The sequence below is a fragment of the Grus americana genome, chromosome 7, assembly GCF_028858705.1.
Source record: "Grus americana isolate bGruAme1 chromosome 7, bGruAme1.mat, whole genome shotgun sequence".
Lineage (NCBI taxonomy): Eukaryota > Metazoa > Chordata > Aves > Gruiformes > Gruidae > Grus > Grus americana.
Window position 1 is genome coordinate 28,273,697 of NC_072858.1, and position 16,930 is coordinate 28,290,626.

The 16,930-nt window shown below is 43.9% G+C and overlaps 1 protein-coding gene across 6 annotated transcripts in view; it reads left to right on the forward strand.

Annotated features, from left to right (window-relative positions):
* LOC129209059 (putative threonine dehydratase) overlaps positions 1 to 16,930 on the forward strand; it is a 58,091-nt gene that overhangs the window by 10,389 nt on the left and 30,772 nt on the right. For 2 of the 6 annotated variants that reach the window (XM_054832838.1, XM_054832839.1), the window contains exon 1: positions 12,726 to 12,999. The exons of 2 other annotated variants lie outside the window; for them this stretch is intronic. In XM_054832838.1, coding sequence (XP_054688813.1) covers positions 12,899 to 12,999 — 101 coding nt within the window. In that variant the 5' untranslated portion in view covers positions 12,726 to 12,898. Of the gene's footprint in view, positions 1 to 11,931; positions 12,616 to 12,725; positions 13,194 to 16,930 lie in introns of those variants that run through there. 2 more of the 6 variants (XM_054832840.1, XM_054832837.1) reach the window with 2 other exon arrangements.

Sequence of the window (16,930 nt, forward strand, 5' to 3'; positions counted from 1 at the left end):
CAAATCCAGTTAGATTGTAAAATGAATTACAAGGCAAAATAGCCTCAGTAGTCATAGGTTCTGTGATTGGACGTTAGCTGGTAACTTTGTTGAGGCACCGAGCAGAACAGGGCGCGGAACAGCCTCGGTGTGTATTGAGCTGTCAGGGCTGGGGCTGGTAAGCTAATGTTTCTACGAAATAAAAATGAATCTGGCCATGAGAATTAGAGTGGTGGTGTTTTTCTGGGTGTTTTGGCTTAAATCACAACGTAGGAATACTGCAACATTTATGAATTCTTGTTTCAGAACAAACCTGATATTCCTGCTGAAAAATTACATAAACTTTAATTTTGTTATAAACAGGTCTTTAGAGAGGAACTGTGACAAGTTGCTGACGTGGTAGGCTATGATTTTTGAAGTGACAGATTATCTGCCTGTTGGCTGTGCTTTGGAGAGAGGAGACTGAGAGGCAGAAGAATATTTATGAATAGTTGGCTGCTGTTTTCTGAATGCATTTGTCCTTTACCTTTGTACTTGCTTAAGCAGGATCACCTCCCCAAAGGGAGCTTGTTCGTGGATGCTTTTCTGCATGCTCTCTGCCGTTCTCTATACCATTCTTGAAAAAACAACACTCATTGAATCAGTATTCCCTTCAACACACTGCAAAAAATAACGCAATTTCCATTCCAGACCACCTCTGCTGAGGTCACTCATCCCCATTACAGCACGTTTCCTCAAGGTTCCTCCTGAATTGCTCTCAGCCTCCTGGAACGGTTTGGTCACTCCAAGGCACTTGCTTATTTTTACATATTGTGTCATGTTTGACCATATTGAGGTGCTGGTCTGATAGCCATGGGGAACTAAACAAAATAGTGAGGGTTTTCTCTGCTATCATAGTCCAGGCATTGTTTCTGTAATGAGATAGAAGCTTTTTCCACTGCAAGGAAATGCAGCCAGAAAGAATACTTCTGCCAAGTGGGATTCTGGTTTTCAGTAGGACTACCTGTCCTGAGAATGTTGATGATGTTTATTAATTACCTAAGGTGACTTTTGGTATTTGTAAATACTCAGAATGAAGCTACAGATGAAGACAACTTAACTAGCAACCTGAAGTAGAAAAATCCAGGGTGTGTGACAGAAATCATTACGTTGCAAAGTAGATTTTTCAGTGCAAGACAGAAGATTTGAGAGCAGCAGAAAGAATATGATACAAACCTATTTGTCTTCTGAAAAGTTAGTCAGTAACTGATTACCACCAGAGAAAGCATTCTTCAGCACATTCATCTTGGAAATGTTCATATATGAGAATATAATGAGATCATATGAGTATAGGTTTGCACAAAATCCAGCTGTTGAGATGTTCCCAAGATACCAGCAGCCAAAAAAAGCATACCAGTGAACAGGGATGTGAATTTTTGCCAGCAGGCAGTCTGGTGAAAGGGAGAGCAAACATAAGGATTAAGTCTATTTTGGAAGTGGGGTTTTTTTTGTGTAGTCTTTCTGTATCTCTTGGGCTAGTCAAATGCTTGGCAAAAGCAATAAATAAGTGCACAGTGATCCCACTGAGTGCAAAGAGAAAGGAAACAGAATAAACAAAGGGCATATGTCAGCAGAGGACATATGTGCCATGTGAAAAAGAGCATACTGTCATTGGGCACAAAATCCTGCAGCGTGGGCTGCCAGAGGATATAGCTGAGCATACACTTGTCAAAAACTGGAGTGCACTGTACTGCAGTCCCTTGGGACTTCAAGTGAGAGAGAAAATGAAGTGGAAGTTACTTCAGGGAACAAAAACATGGTTGAAAACCTGCCTTTGTGGCGGGGGGGGAAGCACCTTACACTGAGGAAAAGGAGATGAAAGAGAGTAATCTCTGTCCTGGATTTAACACTGATGGATGATGAAATCAGGGCAAGGACCTGTGTCCTACCCACCTGCCCCTGGGAGAAGATTTGTGTCCATTAGGGACTGTGGAGATTCCTTGGGCTCTTGTCCCAAGCTTACTATCTGCTAGCTGCTCACAATCAGTTCTTGCTACGTGGAGGCTGTTGAACACCTGATGTAAAATGAGGTTTGGTTTATGATCCTTTTAGAAGAGGTCAACTATTTTCGCTGTCTTAATTTACTCAGTTTCTGGCTGCTGAGTTGGATAGATGTGGAAGCAAAATTTTATTACCTGGAGAGGCTGATTTGCACAGAGCAGGTATGCAGCTTTTGGACTGTTAAGGGAAGCAGAAGCTTGCTCTGCAACCAGTACATAGATTTGGTGAACAGATGAAAGGCTTCTTGCAGTGGTGATTTCCCCAGAATGAAGTGGGCATTGCCATTTAAAGCTTTTGATAGTAGTGACTCCAAGTACCACATCCCTGGCAGTCTCCACTGAGCCTCCACGTCTCTGTTGTTCATGGGACACCTCACTTGGTGTTACAGGTCTTGTGGGCTGCGACCTCCAATGTGTGAAGACCTTTAGGTTCTGTGCCAGTGCGATCCCCTCTCCATTCTGTTATATATCAACTTATGCTACTGTTTATTATCTTGATTTGCAAGGGACATCAAAAGTGTGAAGTTCTCCTGCTATTGTCATAAAGGCATAATCTTTGACACTGTTAAAAAAAAAAAAAAATGTATCGCATGGTTGATGGTATGAGGTACCATCAAGATCAGCTCTGTGTCTAATTGTACCCTCCCTGAAGAAGTTAGCAAATGTATGTGTCACAGAGCAGACAACTCTGATCCAGCCTTCTTCAAAACAATGCATTTTGTACTACGCCTAAAGCCAACGGTGAGTCAGCTACAGGAATTGACTCTCGTGTGTCATCTTGGTGCCAACACACTAGGCTGGATTCTGTTTGCCTGCATTAGGTAACCATCTGATGGCTTCAGGCTGTTTTGCATCTGTGGCTTCAGCTTCCTGAGCAATCATCTGCGAGGAAACTGGATTGGAAAGCTGAAGGAGAAGGTGGGTCACGTGGAATATTAGCGAATGATGTTGTTTGTTTTGTATTTTTAACCCGTTGTTAGATCCTTTTATTTGACGGATTTCATGCATTTTATGAAGCCTGGCCATGCCTCAGAAACCCCTATGAACGTATGCGATGTGCCTGCCCATTTTAGAGAAAGGAAAACTTTGTCCTAGCGAAGCTGGATTAACTATATTCCCAGCTAAATTAGTGACTCAGGAATAGACTCTTGACTCCCAGTCTTGTACTGCACACACGGTGATCTGTGTCCTGTATTTTCTGTTACAGAAGGCAGTGTCCCTTTGGTGTTACAACTTTACGTCCACCCATTTGAGTCACATAAAAATGTGAAATAGATCTGTGAGTCCATGGCAGATAACATTCTAGAAAATACGACTCATGGGGGAAGTACTTGATTATTCCCAAATTAGAATTACTCAGCTAGTGTCTGCAGCAAGAAAATATTGCAAACCACACCAATTAAATGAGATAATTACTTGAAACTGGACCAACATTTTCATTCTGTGAAATATTACTCAGCTAATATCTGAGAAGCTATTCGCCTGTTGAATAGCACCTTGCTGAACATGAGTCATGACAAAGAGTAGTAAAGCAGAGGTCTGTGTTACTTCACGTCTGTGTACCTTTCTCCATTAGGCAATGCATCAGCAATGTATATGAAGCGTTTGAATATAGGTAATATTTACCATATGAGGGACTTGTGAAGTGGAGATATCTAATGAAACAGAGAAACAGTTGGAAATAAATCCAATTTCGATTACTAGTCAGCCTATTCTTTCCTCTTAACTACCCCAGGGTCACAGACAGACGCGAGGGGAAGAATGACTTGCCAGAGACAGAAGCCAAGCTAATCACTCCACTGCCATTCCTCTGAAAATGTATGGTACTGTGGTGGGTTGACCCTGGCTGGGGGCCAGGTGCCCACCAGAGCCGCTCTCTCACTCCCCTCCTTCACTAGACAGGGGAGAAAAAGTATAACGAAAAGCTTGTGGGTCGAGATAAGGACAGGGAGATATCACTCACTATCGTCACGAGCAAAACAGACCGAACTTAGAGAGGGAATTCATCTCATTTATTACTAAGCAAAACAGAGCAGAGGAATGAGAAATAAAATCAAATCTTAAAACACCTCCCCCCACCTCTCCCATCTTCCCGGGCTCAACTTCACTCCAAGCTTCAACCTCCTCCCCCCTCAGCGGCACAGGGGGACGGGGAATGGGGGTTACGGTCAGTCCATCTCACGGTGTTTCTGCCGCTTCTTCATCCTCAGGGGGAGGACTCCTCTCATCGTTCCCCTGCTCCAGCATGGAGTCCCTCTCATGGGAGACAGTCCTTCACGAACTTCTCCAACGTGAGTCTCTCCCACGGGCTACAGTCCTTCATGAACTGCTCCAATGTGGTCTCTTCCATGGGGTGCAGACCTTCAGGAGCAAACTGCTCCAGCATGGGGTCCCCCACGGGGTCACAAGTCCTGCCAGCAAACCTGCCCTGGCATGGGCTCCTCTCTCCATGGGTCCACAGGTCCAGCCAGGAGCTTGCTCCAGCGTGGGCTTCCCACGGGCCACAGCCTCCTTCAGGTGCCTCCACCTGCTCCGGCGTGGGGTCCTCCACGGGCTGCAGGTGGAATCTCTACACCCCCTCATCCTTCCTCCATGGGCTGCAGGGGGACAGCCTGCCTCATCATGGCCTTCACCAGGGGCTGCAGGGGGATCTCTGCTCCGGCGCCTGGAGCACCTCCTCCCCCTCCATCTGCACTGACCTTGGTGTCTGCAGAGTTTCTTACATCTTCTCACTCCTCTCTCCGGCTGCAAAAGCTCTCTCTAGCTTGTTTTTTTTTCCTTCTTAAATATGTTATCACAGAGGCGCTGATTGGCTTGGCCTTGGCCAGCGGCGGGCCCGTCTTGGAGCCGGCTGGCATTGGCTCTGTCAGACACAGGGGGAGCTTCTAGCAGCTTCTCACAGAAGCCACCCCTGTAGCCCGCCCCACTACCAAAACCTTGCCATGCAAACCCAACACAGGTACATGTATTATTTTACAGCCAATGTAGTAAAAATCCCAGGTTAAGACTCCTTTTAAAATACATATGTCGGAGGAGATATAATATTGTAGCAGGATGGTAGTACTTCCTTTGTTATTTCAGATCCCTCGCATCTTTAGCTGCACTTTTCCTTGAAGCATGCTTCCAACACATGCTTCTAGGCAGAGACTGAGCAAGAATGCATATGAGCTCTTTCATCCTGCTGCCTGCGTAGTTAATCACATGGTGGATCCTGTCCAACAAGATTCCCCAACAGTACAGCTAGCTATTACTGTATAGTACTGGATTCTCACCTCTTTAATTCCGGCTGCAAAACTGCATTAAAAGACAACTTAAATACTTTCATAATGCCACTACTTAATACGAGAATTTGTGGTAGTTACCACAGGGAAATTGTGTAATCATGAATGGGAAGAGAAGTGCTCATGAACAATATTTTTACTAAAAGTTGATCCAAGGCACGAAAAACCTTGTGAGAGGATAAACAAATTAATACATTAACAAGAGTAGCATGCGCCACAAGCTCTGGAGGCAGGGCATTAATTCAGATTGTTAGAAAACAGATGTGGACTCTGGATTCTTGTCCTCCGCCCTTTATTTTGAATTTTTTTCTAATGAGATCCTTGAAGTGTGACCAGTTCCATATGTGTTAAGGGGGGAAGCGGATGATGGTTAACCTGCTATTAGTTTGCTGCATCTGCATGGATATTGTAGTTAGTGTTAAGGATTAAACAAATAAGAACAAGAATTATCACCTCCAACAAAGTCCTTGCAGGAAATCAGGATAGCATGGGTGCTGTTTCTAACACTAGATTTTCGGACATCCTACCTTGCTTTAAGAGACCAGTTGGCTCTAAGTATATTTTAATATCTGTAACAATACTCTATCCAGATGTAGTAAAATGCTTTAAATTATCTATCCCAACTGTTCTTTAATTCAGACCCACCACTGGAACTCATAGTCCGAATAACAGAAATATTATTTCTGAATTCAGATATTCATCTATGTAATTTTGTATTTTTATTTCTGTAAGTGCTTTCTGTTTTTTCCTTCTTGGATACTACTTTTTACCATCTACACAATAACAAAGGGATAATTTTCTGTTTCACAGCGGTGACTGTCTGAGATCTCTTTTAATTAACATTGAGAAAAGAGGAAATAGAAGATTAGAGGATGAAAAACCTGGAAGGGGAACGGAGAGCTCATTGCATGTGTTCAAGGAATAAGAAGCATCACAAGTGAGGACAGAGGAGTCATGTGAATCATCAGGATGCTATAAATAATTCCGAGGTAATCTCTTTTCTGTAAACTATCGTTAGGAAAGTGAATTAGGAGAACCTGATAGGACAAGAGCCTGTGGTTTGGATTTAGAAGAAGAAATTACACCAGTCTAGGGCGCAGAAAGTGTTCTAAGATAGTAAGACCAGGAAGCAACCACTGGGAGGGACTTGATTGCACAGCCTTGATGGAGTTGGTGGAAAGAGAGCGTAGGACCGCGCAGAGGCGAGGTGAGGCGAGGCAGTCAGGAGTAGCCCCGCGGAAGGGCAGGGCAAGGAGCGCAGGGATCTGGCTGGCTCACGCAGGTAAACATCACCTGGCAGCGAGGGAGCTGCCTCGCGGGGGGCTGGCGAGGTGATCTATTCCTGTCTGCGTGGCCACCAGGTTACCCCAGGAGGTGCTCCATCTCCCGCCCTGTATTCGGTGCAGGCGGATCCTTTGTTTTGCTCTTCCCACTACGGCACTCGACAAAGCTGAGGGCCAGGCTGGGTACAGCCAGGGTGAGCTGATCTCCAGCTCAGCGTGAACTGCAACCCAGAGTTCAGCGTTTTAATCAGACGCAGCAGGAGGGGAGGGAAGAGGATTTAGATCAGTGAGAGCCTAGGCCAAAGTAACAGACCCTGAACTGTTACGTACTTGACCTTGAGCGTGCTTAGGCTGGTGGGGAAGCAGAGGAGTTCACATAAGTGCTGATGCTGAGAGGGGCTCATGTGTGGCATCCCGGGGAAGCATTTGTTTACATTGAGCAGAAACCATCATCTCATTTTCACTGCTGTTGGATATCTAAGCAGTGACATGTCAAACATCTTTGACAGCTTTTTAAGCCTCTGAAAGCATCACGTAATAGTGATCTACAGACTGCAGCAAATCAGAATACCTTTGAGAGTAAGTCTGTTAAAAAAAGCACTAATTGTGTTTCAGCTCACCTTCACTTGCCTCTTGAATGCTCGGTGAGCTTTGTTAGTGAAAATAAAGTTAATGACTGTAGCAGTACTTTGAAATTATATGGTGCCGTTGTGATGTTCTAATGCCGTCTGAAATAGCAGAAGGTGAAGCTGCCCATCACAGTCGCTGTGCTCCACGCAGACAAACGTACATATTTCCAGGGATTCACTGTATGGACTTCAGCCAGCGTGCTTTTTCTCTAATGTGAACACAACTGCGTGACCAGTGCTTTGGAAGCAGAAGGACAAAAAGCCTGGAGTCAGTGATAACATAAGGTATCTCATATTACCCAAAGATACCTAGATACGGTCTTTGCTAATTAATATCATTTTGTGAGGTGGATTCGAATGGATTATTGGATACTTTCATGCATCTGCAATGTTAATTTACTGCCTCTGCATGTATTAAAATGTTATCCTACAACTTGAAATTGAGATAAACAGGATATAAAGAGATAAATATCCCAAACAGCAACACAAAATGTTTTGCTGGTTCTTATCAGTTATTTAGTCTCAATAATAGAGCGTGCGCATTTTTTGTAGCAGCAAAACACAAGTTTTGCACTGGAGTTCCCAGTGTTTGCCTAGCTATTGAAATGTATTGGTTCAGCATAGAATTAGACCTCTTATGGATATAAATACTATTTTGGGGACATGATTTTTGGACCTCTAATGTAAAGTTTTGCTCTCTGTCTTGAGAAATTTCTCACCCTTTCTGCAAAATGTTTAGCTGACGAGCAGATACAGTCTGTCCCACGTAGTAACTTTCCACAAAGCACACCCAGGCTTCCCTCTAGCCTCTTGTGCCAGCCAGTATGTTCTCTGAATGTGCCTGTCCTTTCTTTCAGCCACTAAAAAATATAGCTTGAGGAAGCTAGATCTGTTTCTACTGATTTCCGTCTACCTCATCAGTCTTTTCTTAGCTCCCTAAAGATAACAAATGTGACGTTTCACTACCATGGCTCACCTGCTATCTGACAAATAGAAACACTGGGGGCTGAAACTCTGGTCTACGCTATAAATATTGATTTATGCGGAAACTGAAATGCAAGTTAAATTTGTGTGCTAAATTAGAAGGGAATGTGAAGCTTTTTGGTGTCTATTCTTTCTTTTTTTTTAAATGGCAATTCTTTTTAAATTGTCTATATTTATTTATCCATACCAACTATTACAGTGGTTTACCACCACCTTTGCATCGATACATTGCATAATCCTAAATTATCATTTTGGTTTTCTGTGTTGCTACTCTCTGAACAACTTTTATTGTTTTTCTTGGTTTAACTGCAGACTGTCTCCACCCTCTCTCCTTCTGCAACTGATCAAATTCTGCAAAGAATTCTCTGCTTTGGATAGAGTATCGCTTCCCACCCATGCTGTTCTCACTGAGGTTGGAAATGTTATTAATTTTATTCAGTGTGGGGAAAAACTTGGCTAACTCTTTAAAACCATCTTTCAAGTCCTGTAATTCAATAAAGTCTTTATTTACAATGGTAATAGCTATTTTTCCCAGTGCTGTCCAAACTGAGTTCTCTCTGGTTGCAAGAGAAGGAAGTACTGTTTGCCATATTCATGGCAAAATGGTCCTATTTTATTTTTTGATTTGGGGGAAAAAGCAGCATAACCTTGTTTAGAAGTTTTTTTAGGAAAAGCAGCAGCTGTTACTTTCTATGTTATGCTATCTTTTAATGGCTTTTGTGCCAGGGACTGAGGACAGCAGGCAGGCTGAGTGCATTCTGAGACTTGGATTTTCCACTTCTTTCCAGTCCTAATCCTTGATCTTACACACTAGCACATGAGCACTGGATTTCAATGCTGTCCCTTGGTTAAAGTGGTTCGTTTTCTTTTCTTTGGACTCCAAATTACCTAAGTACAAGATGATAATATTGTATGGTGATGTGGATAAGCAGACTTTTCAAGAATTGCCTTTTCAGATGTATACAGTGCCCCCGATAGAGGCTGGTTTTACTGAGGTCTCAGTTAGGCACGCCTAAAGCTGTGCAGATGTGAATGACGATTTCCTTGCACAAACACAGAAACTGCGAGTGGTGGCAGTATGGAAGTTGTAAATGAAACCTTCAGAAAGCTATACAGCACTGAGGCTCTGGCTTTCTTCCCTTAGGACCCACCAAAGAGCAGCTGGGAGGAGGTCAGAAACTCTGGATTTGAAATGTGATCTGGGGAAGACCTGTAACTTGGTGTCGTCCTTGGCAGTTCCAGGGCAATTGTGTTGGGTTCTTGACCGTACCAGCAATGTAATTACATCCTACTTGTCCCTTTCCCTTTCGTATAAAAGGAAAAAGTCAAAGATGAAAGGTAGTTTTTCCTTCCTGCAGTAGTTGTGGTGTTTTTCAAAGCACTGTGAACAGGTTTGGAAGTGGCTACATTAAATTATTCCACGTCATGGTTTAAGAGAAGTAGGAAAATGGATATTTGAAGAGTTTGGCTTGTTTGGAAGTTAGATAATGGGCCTCCACATAGGCTATAGCTCAGATCAAATCAATGCAAAAGGCACAGAAAAGTCAACCCTGTCCTATCCCAGGACAGCTACTTTGTTGTTCATGTGTGAATTATTTGGTTAGTCTGATGGTCCGTATTTTTAAATCGTCAAGCAGTTGGTGGATCATTCCCTGGATACTTAGATAACTTGTTCATTTTCCATGTGTCTTGGTCTGCTGTAGTGATTGGCTTGATCCTATTAAAGATAAATAAATATAATGAAAATAATGTATTTCATTCTGTTAGCTAAGAGGCATTTGGCTTTTCAAAGCTAAGAGCCAAGAGTGAGATTATATGTGAAAGATTTGCAGGGTCAGTTATTAAAAGGCAATGCACTAGAGAAGTTTTTTGCTGAGTAAGTGCAAAACCAGAGAGAAATTAGGGCATCCTGGGAATTTCAAGTGCAGCAGACAACAACCCCTTGCAGGCAGTCAATTTTGAGGCACGCAGTCTGAAAAAGGAATTGACAGAAGATGGTATCAGGGAAATCATTAATGGGACATAGCCTTTATAGCCAACCAGTTCAGATACATAACTGGTCTGCCGAGACCAGCGTGCTTTTTGATGTGAATGAAGTAGATGGCACCATAGGTAACGGGGTGGATTGCCTTGGATCCATTGGATCCCCACACCTGACTAGATGCTCCCGGTGGCAGTGGGAAGGAGGCTGTGGGACACCCTGCTGCTGTGACTTGTGCTGTTTGCATCCACCTTGTCAGGCATAAAGGTCCTCTAAGAATCACAGCGCTCTCCTTGGAAAAAATGTCTGAAAAGGCAATGAAATCAGGAAGGAGCTATACGCTCCATCATACTGTTTTTGTAATAGCTGTTAAACTGTAGGTTAATCTAGTTCAAATGTATTAAACCTTGAATCAAAAAGCATAAAAGATGTACTTAATTTCTGCCACAGCGTAAGTATTTTGATGTGAGACTGCCCCTAAAAAATGTCATTTACAGGGGTATTGCCTTCTGCTGGAGTGTTCTGGTTCTTGGACAGCAGATATGCCAATTTCTGCTAATAATTGCATTAGTAAAGACAAAGAAATAAATAAGAATTTCATGGAGAAGGGTATTAGGAAAAAGTAGGAGACAAAATTAACTTTCTAGATGAAGGTGGCTGAATTATTTAAAGGATTCAAGCAACACCAGAGAGAGATGTCTTAGAGAAGACACACAGATACTAAAAAACCAGCATCTGTGAAAGGTTACAAAATACAATTGCTCTAGAAAGAGAAAGCAGGGCTGCTGTAGGACCATCCTCTCTGTGTGCACAGATAGTGAAGGTGGATATGTGAAGCGGTGGACAAAACGTTAAGAAGCTTTTAAGGACAATGAAGTTTGACAGGCAAGAATGAAAGGAAGACGCATCTAATAATAGTGTGTGTTTAACCGTTTATCTCTCATTAAGGAAATAAGCAGCTCAGAAAATGGTCATAGTTAACTTACAGCAATTAACAGTGATGCAGTACCTTCTAAGACACTGCACAGTCAGCGTTTCCAGCACACACTTAAGGTAAGGGCTTTGAATGAATGTTTGACGTGGGTCTAAATCTACAGCAGAAACTTCCAAATATCCTTTTCCCCTAGTAGGCTGCTTGTCTGGGAGTGTTTTAGGAGCACAGCAATTCAATGCTTCATGTACTTCTGTCCTGAAATAGCTTGGTAAATTTGTTTCCAACTGCTTGGCCAAATTGTCCCAAAAATCTTTTTACTGGTTTGTGTGGTCTACAAGTGCCTATCACAGATTGGGGCCTCATTTTGTGGGGAGCTGAATTCGTGTCAAGACTTGAGCGTGGTGATCTGGACTCCCAGACACCCAAAAGCTAGGCATTGCGATTTTCACTACTTTTAATTTCCTGTTCCAGCCCACCATTCCACTTCAAATGTGTTATGAGCAAAGTAAAAACTCCACCTGCCTTCTCTGTGTGCTTCAAGGCATCGGTGAAGTTGGCCTGAACTTCGCTGGGTCTCAGAGCTGCAAGTGCTGGCAGCAGCTGACTGCCTTTCCGTCCCTTCGCTTCTGGCAGCAGCGTGCTGCTGGGTTGTGGCCACGTGTAGCACGTGTCACCTCGGCGACCTGCACATCCGCTGCCTGCAAGGGGAAGGGTAAAGGCGGTTTGGGTGGGGGACACAGGAAAAACTGGTGAATCTGGAGTTTCATCTGTACTGATGAAGTCGGGGGAGCACAGACCTGTTTGCCATGCCAGTCTAGGGAAGGCTCCACCAGCGCAGCTCAGAGTTTTCTAGAGATCCCAGAAGACTATTTGATCATTTATTCTGAGTCTCCCGTATAAAGGAGTTCACAGTATTTCTCACAGTACTCTGTGGGGAGGGTTAGGTCACAGTTTGGGTTAGATTTTATGATGTGCCTGTTCGATGTCTCGGAGGTTAAGATTTTGTATTTTTTGCAGAAAGGGACACCTGCTCAGTCCTCGAGCAGCCTGGAGCCTGTGCTCCATCATTCTATATTCCAGAAGAGAGGAACCACAGAAGGACCCCCTGCTCCCATCCCCACTGCACAGCCATCCTGTGTCTGGAAATCTGGCACTGCCTTGGCTAATGCTCCCTCAGGGCAATGAAGGACAGATTTAGATGGGTTTTTTTGTATCTGTTGCTGCAGTCTTTTCACTAGATTATCTTTTCTATCTGTATGATCTGGATCTCTGTTTTTCTGCTACAAGGACTTGTACCAAGAAAACATCCGAACAAGGTAATTGGTCTCCTCTGTGCCTCAGTCACAAAGACCCCTGTCCCTTGGTGTGCTGCCTTAAAAGATCCCTGCAAGTGCCTCGACCGTGACAAAAAAGGCATCCTTTTCATCCTGCTTCTGCTGACCCAAGTGCATGCTGTCAAATCGTGGGCCCTGCAGCAGGTCTAGATCATGCTCCGCAGCTAAGCAGTAAGTAACTAAAGCTTCAAGTGTCCTGCTAACAGAGTGTCACCCAAGCATAATCCAGGCCCTGACTCAAATTGACAAGGACAGGTTGGCCTCTGAAATAATCTCTTTAAATAGCAGCCCCATCTCTCTCAAAGGCAGTGCCCTCCCCCAACCAGCGCTGGAGAGCTGCTTACGGCACATCGCCCGCTATTTCTCACCCAGGCATTGCAGGGCTGGCACTTCTGACAGGCAAGTGTGTCCCCTGCCCACAGTCTCCCAGCTTTGCTTTGCACCAGGAATTACAATGAATTTTGCAGCACAGTTTCTCTACTCCAGGGTGTTAAAAAACAGAAGTCCCAGGGACCACGCCAGGGAAGATGAAGACTACGATCCTTTCTGGCAAAGGTTGGAGACTATTGCTGTCTGACTTAGAGCTAGAGTGCTCCTTTCTCCTCCTCAGGGGTCATGGTCAGCCCTCGGGGTCCGCCCAGGGCCAGGCCCACGGACATGACAACCCCTGGACCCCTCCTGCCTCCTTATGGTGTCGTAGTTGGAGTTTTGCTTCACCTCGTTGTTTATTTAGTCGCTGTGCTGTATAGGTAATGCTTTCTTTTTCTTTTCCTTACTTTCTAGAGAAAAAAAAAAAGGAATTTGTTTATAGTTTTCTGATATCTCCCAGGGTTCTGAGGTTCAATTGCTCTTGGGGTCATCCACTGGGAGCAGTGGAGCTGTGAGTACTTTAAGCCCGCAGAGTTCAGCTTTTTCACTTCTTCATGACTTACAGCATTAGAAATAACCCTAGACAGGCCAATGAACTGCTGAAAACATATCTTGGGATAGCCTGTATCAGATCCTGCTGTTACAGATGTGTGGTTGTCTTTGTTCTGGTATGGTCATGTCGAATTCCTGTTGTCCAGCACGGATGGTGCAGAGGGAATTTAGGAGCTATCTAGTGCCACTGCGCAGCACCAGCTGGGGGGTGTGCGCCCATGTGCCATGGTTGTGTTTGCACAGCCTCACTCTTAACCTTTTCCACAGCTGTTTTCTCCCCCAATGTCATTATCTGGACACCACTATCAAGAGCACAACCTGGTGTTGCCAGATGTGCTATAAGCAAGGGGCAATTCTCATTTCCTTCATCCTGCCAATTGTCACAGATGTTGGTAATATTTAAAACATAAATTATTTCAGTGGGCTCAATGCTGTTAATAAACCCTCATGGAATACCAAAAGGGAAAACACAATCCCAGTTCTGCATTGAAAAAATGGCCCGCCCAAAGTCCCACCTGATGTGATGTGTTCTGCAGAGAATGGAGAATCTTAAACCAGTCCTTTCATCACAGGACTACTTTTTCCTCTCATTTGGGTTGTGTTATTCATTCTTATTGCAGGTGAATTATGGAGATGTGTTAATCACCAGAGAACCTCTACATTCAGAATAGATTTAACTAGGGGAAAAAAGTTTACTTACTTGAAGGGTTTTAATTGCCAAACTGTACACGGTGTTTAATAGTGATCATCTGACATTCACAGCTGCGAATGTCCTGTAAGAAGTGTTTAGAGGGGTGGGTCTGTTTGAGGGACACTTGGAAGATGTTGAAGCAGAGGTAACCGAGAGGTGACCTTCTGAGTTCTTGCTTTCAGATTTCTTTCCTCATGTTATCTATGTAGCAGCTGACACCTCGTTGCTATTGCCAGAAGTAAGCAATGACATTTCAGTAGTGCGTCCGGAAGATGAGCAACGGATTATGACCACAGATGAAGGCAGATATAGTACTAGGCTCAGGCTCTGGTAAATCTGACTTACTGAAAGTAAGGAGGTATTTTATCAGAAGTGATAATGCAGCTTGGTTGTTCCCTGCACGAACCTGAGCTTTCTTTGCACTTGGTGCTGGTATAACTTCACACGGTTTTGTCAGACCTGTCTATGGCGAGTAGAGTTATAAATGCCTACCCGATCTCAAGGCTTGGTTCCTAGGTACCTATTTATGCTGGATGGTCACAGTGCATACATCCCCTAACATTTGTGTCGTACAGGCTAGTGACTAAGCCCTGATCTCTTCATCTTTAAGGCAGTCTGATAAGCAGCCCTGCTGTGAACTTCCTGCAGGAGTCTTAGGCAAGTCACTCGATCTGTCTGTGCCCCAGTTTCTACCAATGAAGTTGAGCTAGTAGTTACTGAATTTGTCTTTCTGTTTAGGGGAAGATATTGGTGTTTCCTGTGTGCTTTAGGAACAATTACTTTGCGTAGGATTTGGGATCTAAAAGTCATAGATGCATTTAAGTTTCCATCCTCCAATTGCTGCTGGTTGGGGTGATACAGTCTCTGACGGGTGTTTCTAAGTACTAATATTATACAAAATAACAATAATTTGAGAAAGTAATGTTTGAGTGCAGTATTGTCTTTGGCCTGGTTTAACGGTATTATCGAAGAGAGATGTAGCCCGTTCCTTCCCCATACCTGTGGGAGTTTACTTGTCACCCTGTGGTCCTGCGGAGGACGCTCAGACGCTATACAGTGCAGTAACCTAGGATTACTACCAGTGAAGATGATATCTGTTATGATGCTTCTTGCCATTTGTATCTCAGCAAGCCTCAATTTTTCAATCATTTCTCTTTCAAAAAGAGCCGCTTGCTCAAGCTGCTGAGATGCTTTTAAGAACTGCTGCTATTGCAGCATTTGGGTGTGTTTTGGGGGGGGGGGGGGTAGAAGAGGACTGGGTGGGATCAGACAGAATTTTGCAGAAGTAGGGAAGCTCACAGGGACTTATGCTGCCAAAAGGAGTTGGGATGCAACAGGAGTGTTTAGGAGCTATTGGGAAAGGGGATTGCAACAAACGGGGAAGGTGTCAGAGGGGTGTGGAAGGCTCAGGCATCCAGAAGGGTCAGAGGAAATGGGGCTGGGAACGTGGAATAAGATGGATAAATGGAGCTGGGGAGGTTCTGGGTAAAAGAGGGGTTTGGATGAGGGAAAGGGCCCTCTCTGTCATATCCTGGGATTACCTCTTTCTCACTCCCTTGAGAGGAGATTCCAGCCCTGGTCACATCTCAGTCATAAGCCAAGCAGACTGCTACTTGCAGCAGGTTGCTCCCCTGCCCTACCCTGCCAGTACATGACCCACCTCTGCTCAACACTTTGAGAAATGAGGTAGAAGTGACCTTAAAGGGGTCACTTTTGCTGTAATAAGTATTCCTAACTTGCAGGCATAAGATCTGAGCCCCTTTACCCAGAAAGCAGATGACAAGTACATCTAAAACTGTGCCATACCAATAACTGTGGCTTGGTGTGCTCTGGGAAGATGTTCAGGGAGCCTGAAGATGGTGGCAGCATACAGATACGGGCTTATCAAACCCCTTCCCCTAAAACATTAAAAAAGAATGAAATAAAAAATCCACATATAGCGAACATGTGCGTATGTGTGCAGATGAGTTAATTACAGGCTAGCCCCAATTCATTCGGATGGTTTGAAGTGGTTTTCAAGCTTAACATGACCAGTTTGCACTATGCCGCTGATCCATCCAAGTTAGGCGTTGGACTGTGAAATTCTTGTCATGGCGTACACCTATAAGGATGCTAAAATACTCCACAGAACTTGTACCAAGCTGTCAGTACCTCTTCGTGGTGAGTGTGTACCAGTGTGAATGCAGATGATAAAAACTGCTGTAGAAATGACAAAGAAATGCTGTTTTCAGTCTTCTACTAAAATTTCTTTGTTTCCTTTTGTGGCACTTGAATTTCCATGTGTGAAGCAGCACAGTAACATGGGAATGTCTGTCCATAATTCCAACTTCATTTCTGCCTCAAAACGCGTTGTTGTGACTCGTTTTGTAAGAAGTGTAAAAGCTGCCGAATGGGCCCAATGCTGAAGTTGGGTACGTCTGCAAATCAAAATGGCAGCACTGGGTCAGACCAAAGAGCAGTCTACCTCTGTGTCTTCTCTGTAGTGGTGGCCGGTAACAGGAACTTGGAGAAAAGTAAAAGCCACCTCAGATGCTTTCTCTCATACCCTTTGGTGGAGTCTGCCAAGTGCGTGCTTAGGGGCTTCCTGAATCACAGATTGCTTCTTGAACGATGTGGTCACTATTAGACCTACTTCCATATAGTTGCACTTTTTTTAAGAACTCATTTATACCATTGTCCTTCATAGCATCCTGTGGCAATGAGTTCTGTGAGTTAATTATTTTCTGTAAGAAGGGAACTTTAAAATTTTCAGTCTGATACTTTCATATGAACTCTCCCTAACATTTATACTGGGAAAAACAGCAACTAATCCTTCCCAGTTTGCTATTTCCTGGACATCTGTGACTCTGCAAATTTTTTTACTCCTTCAGTGTT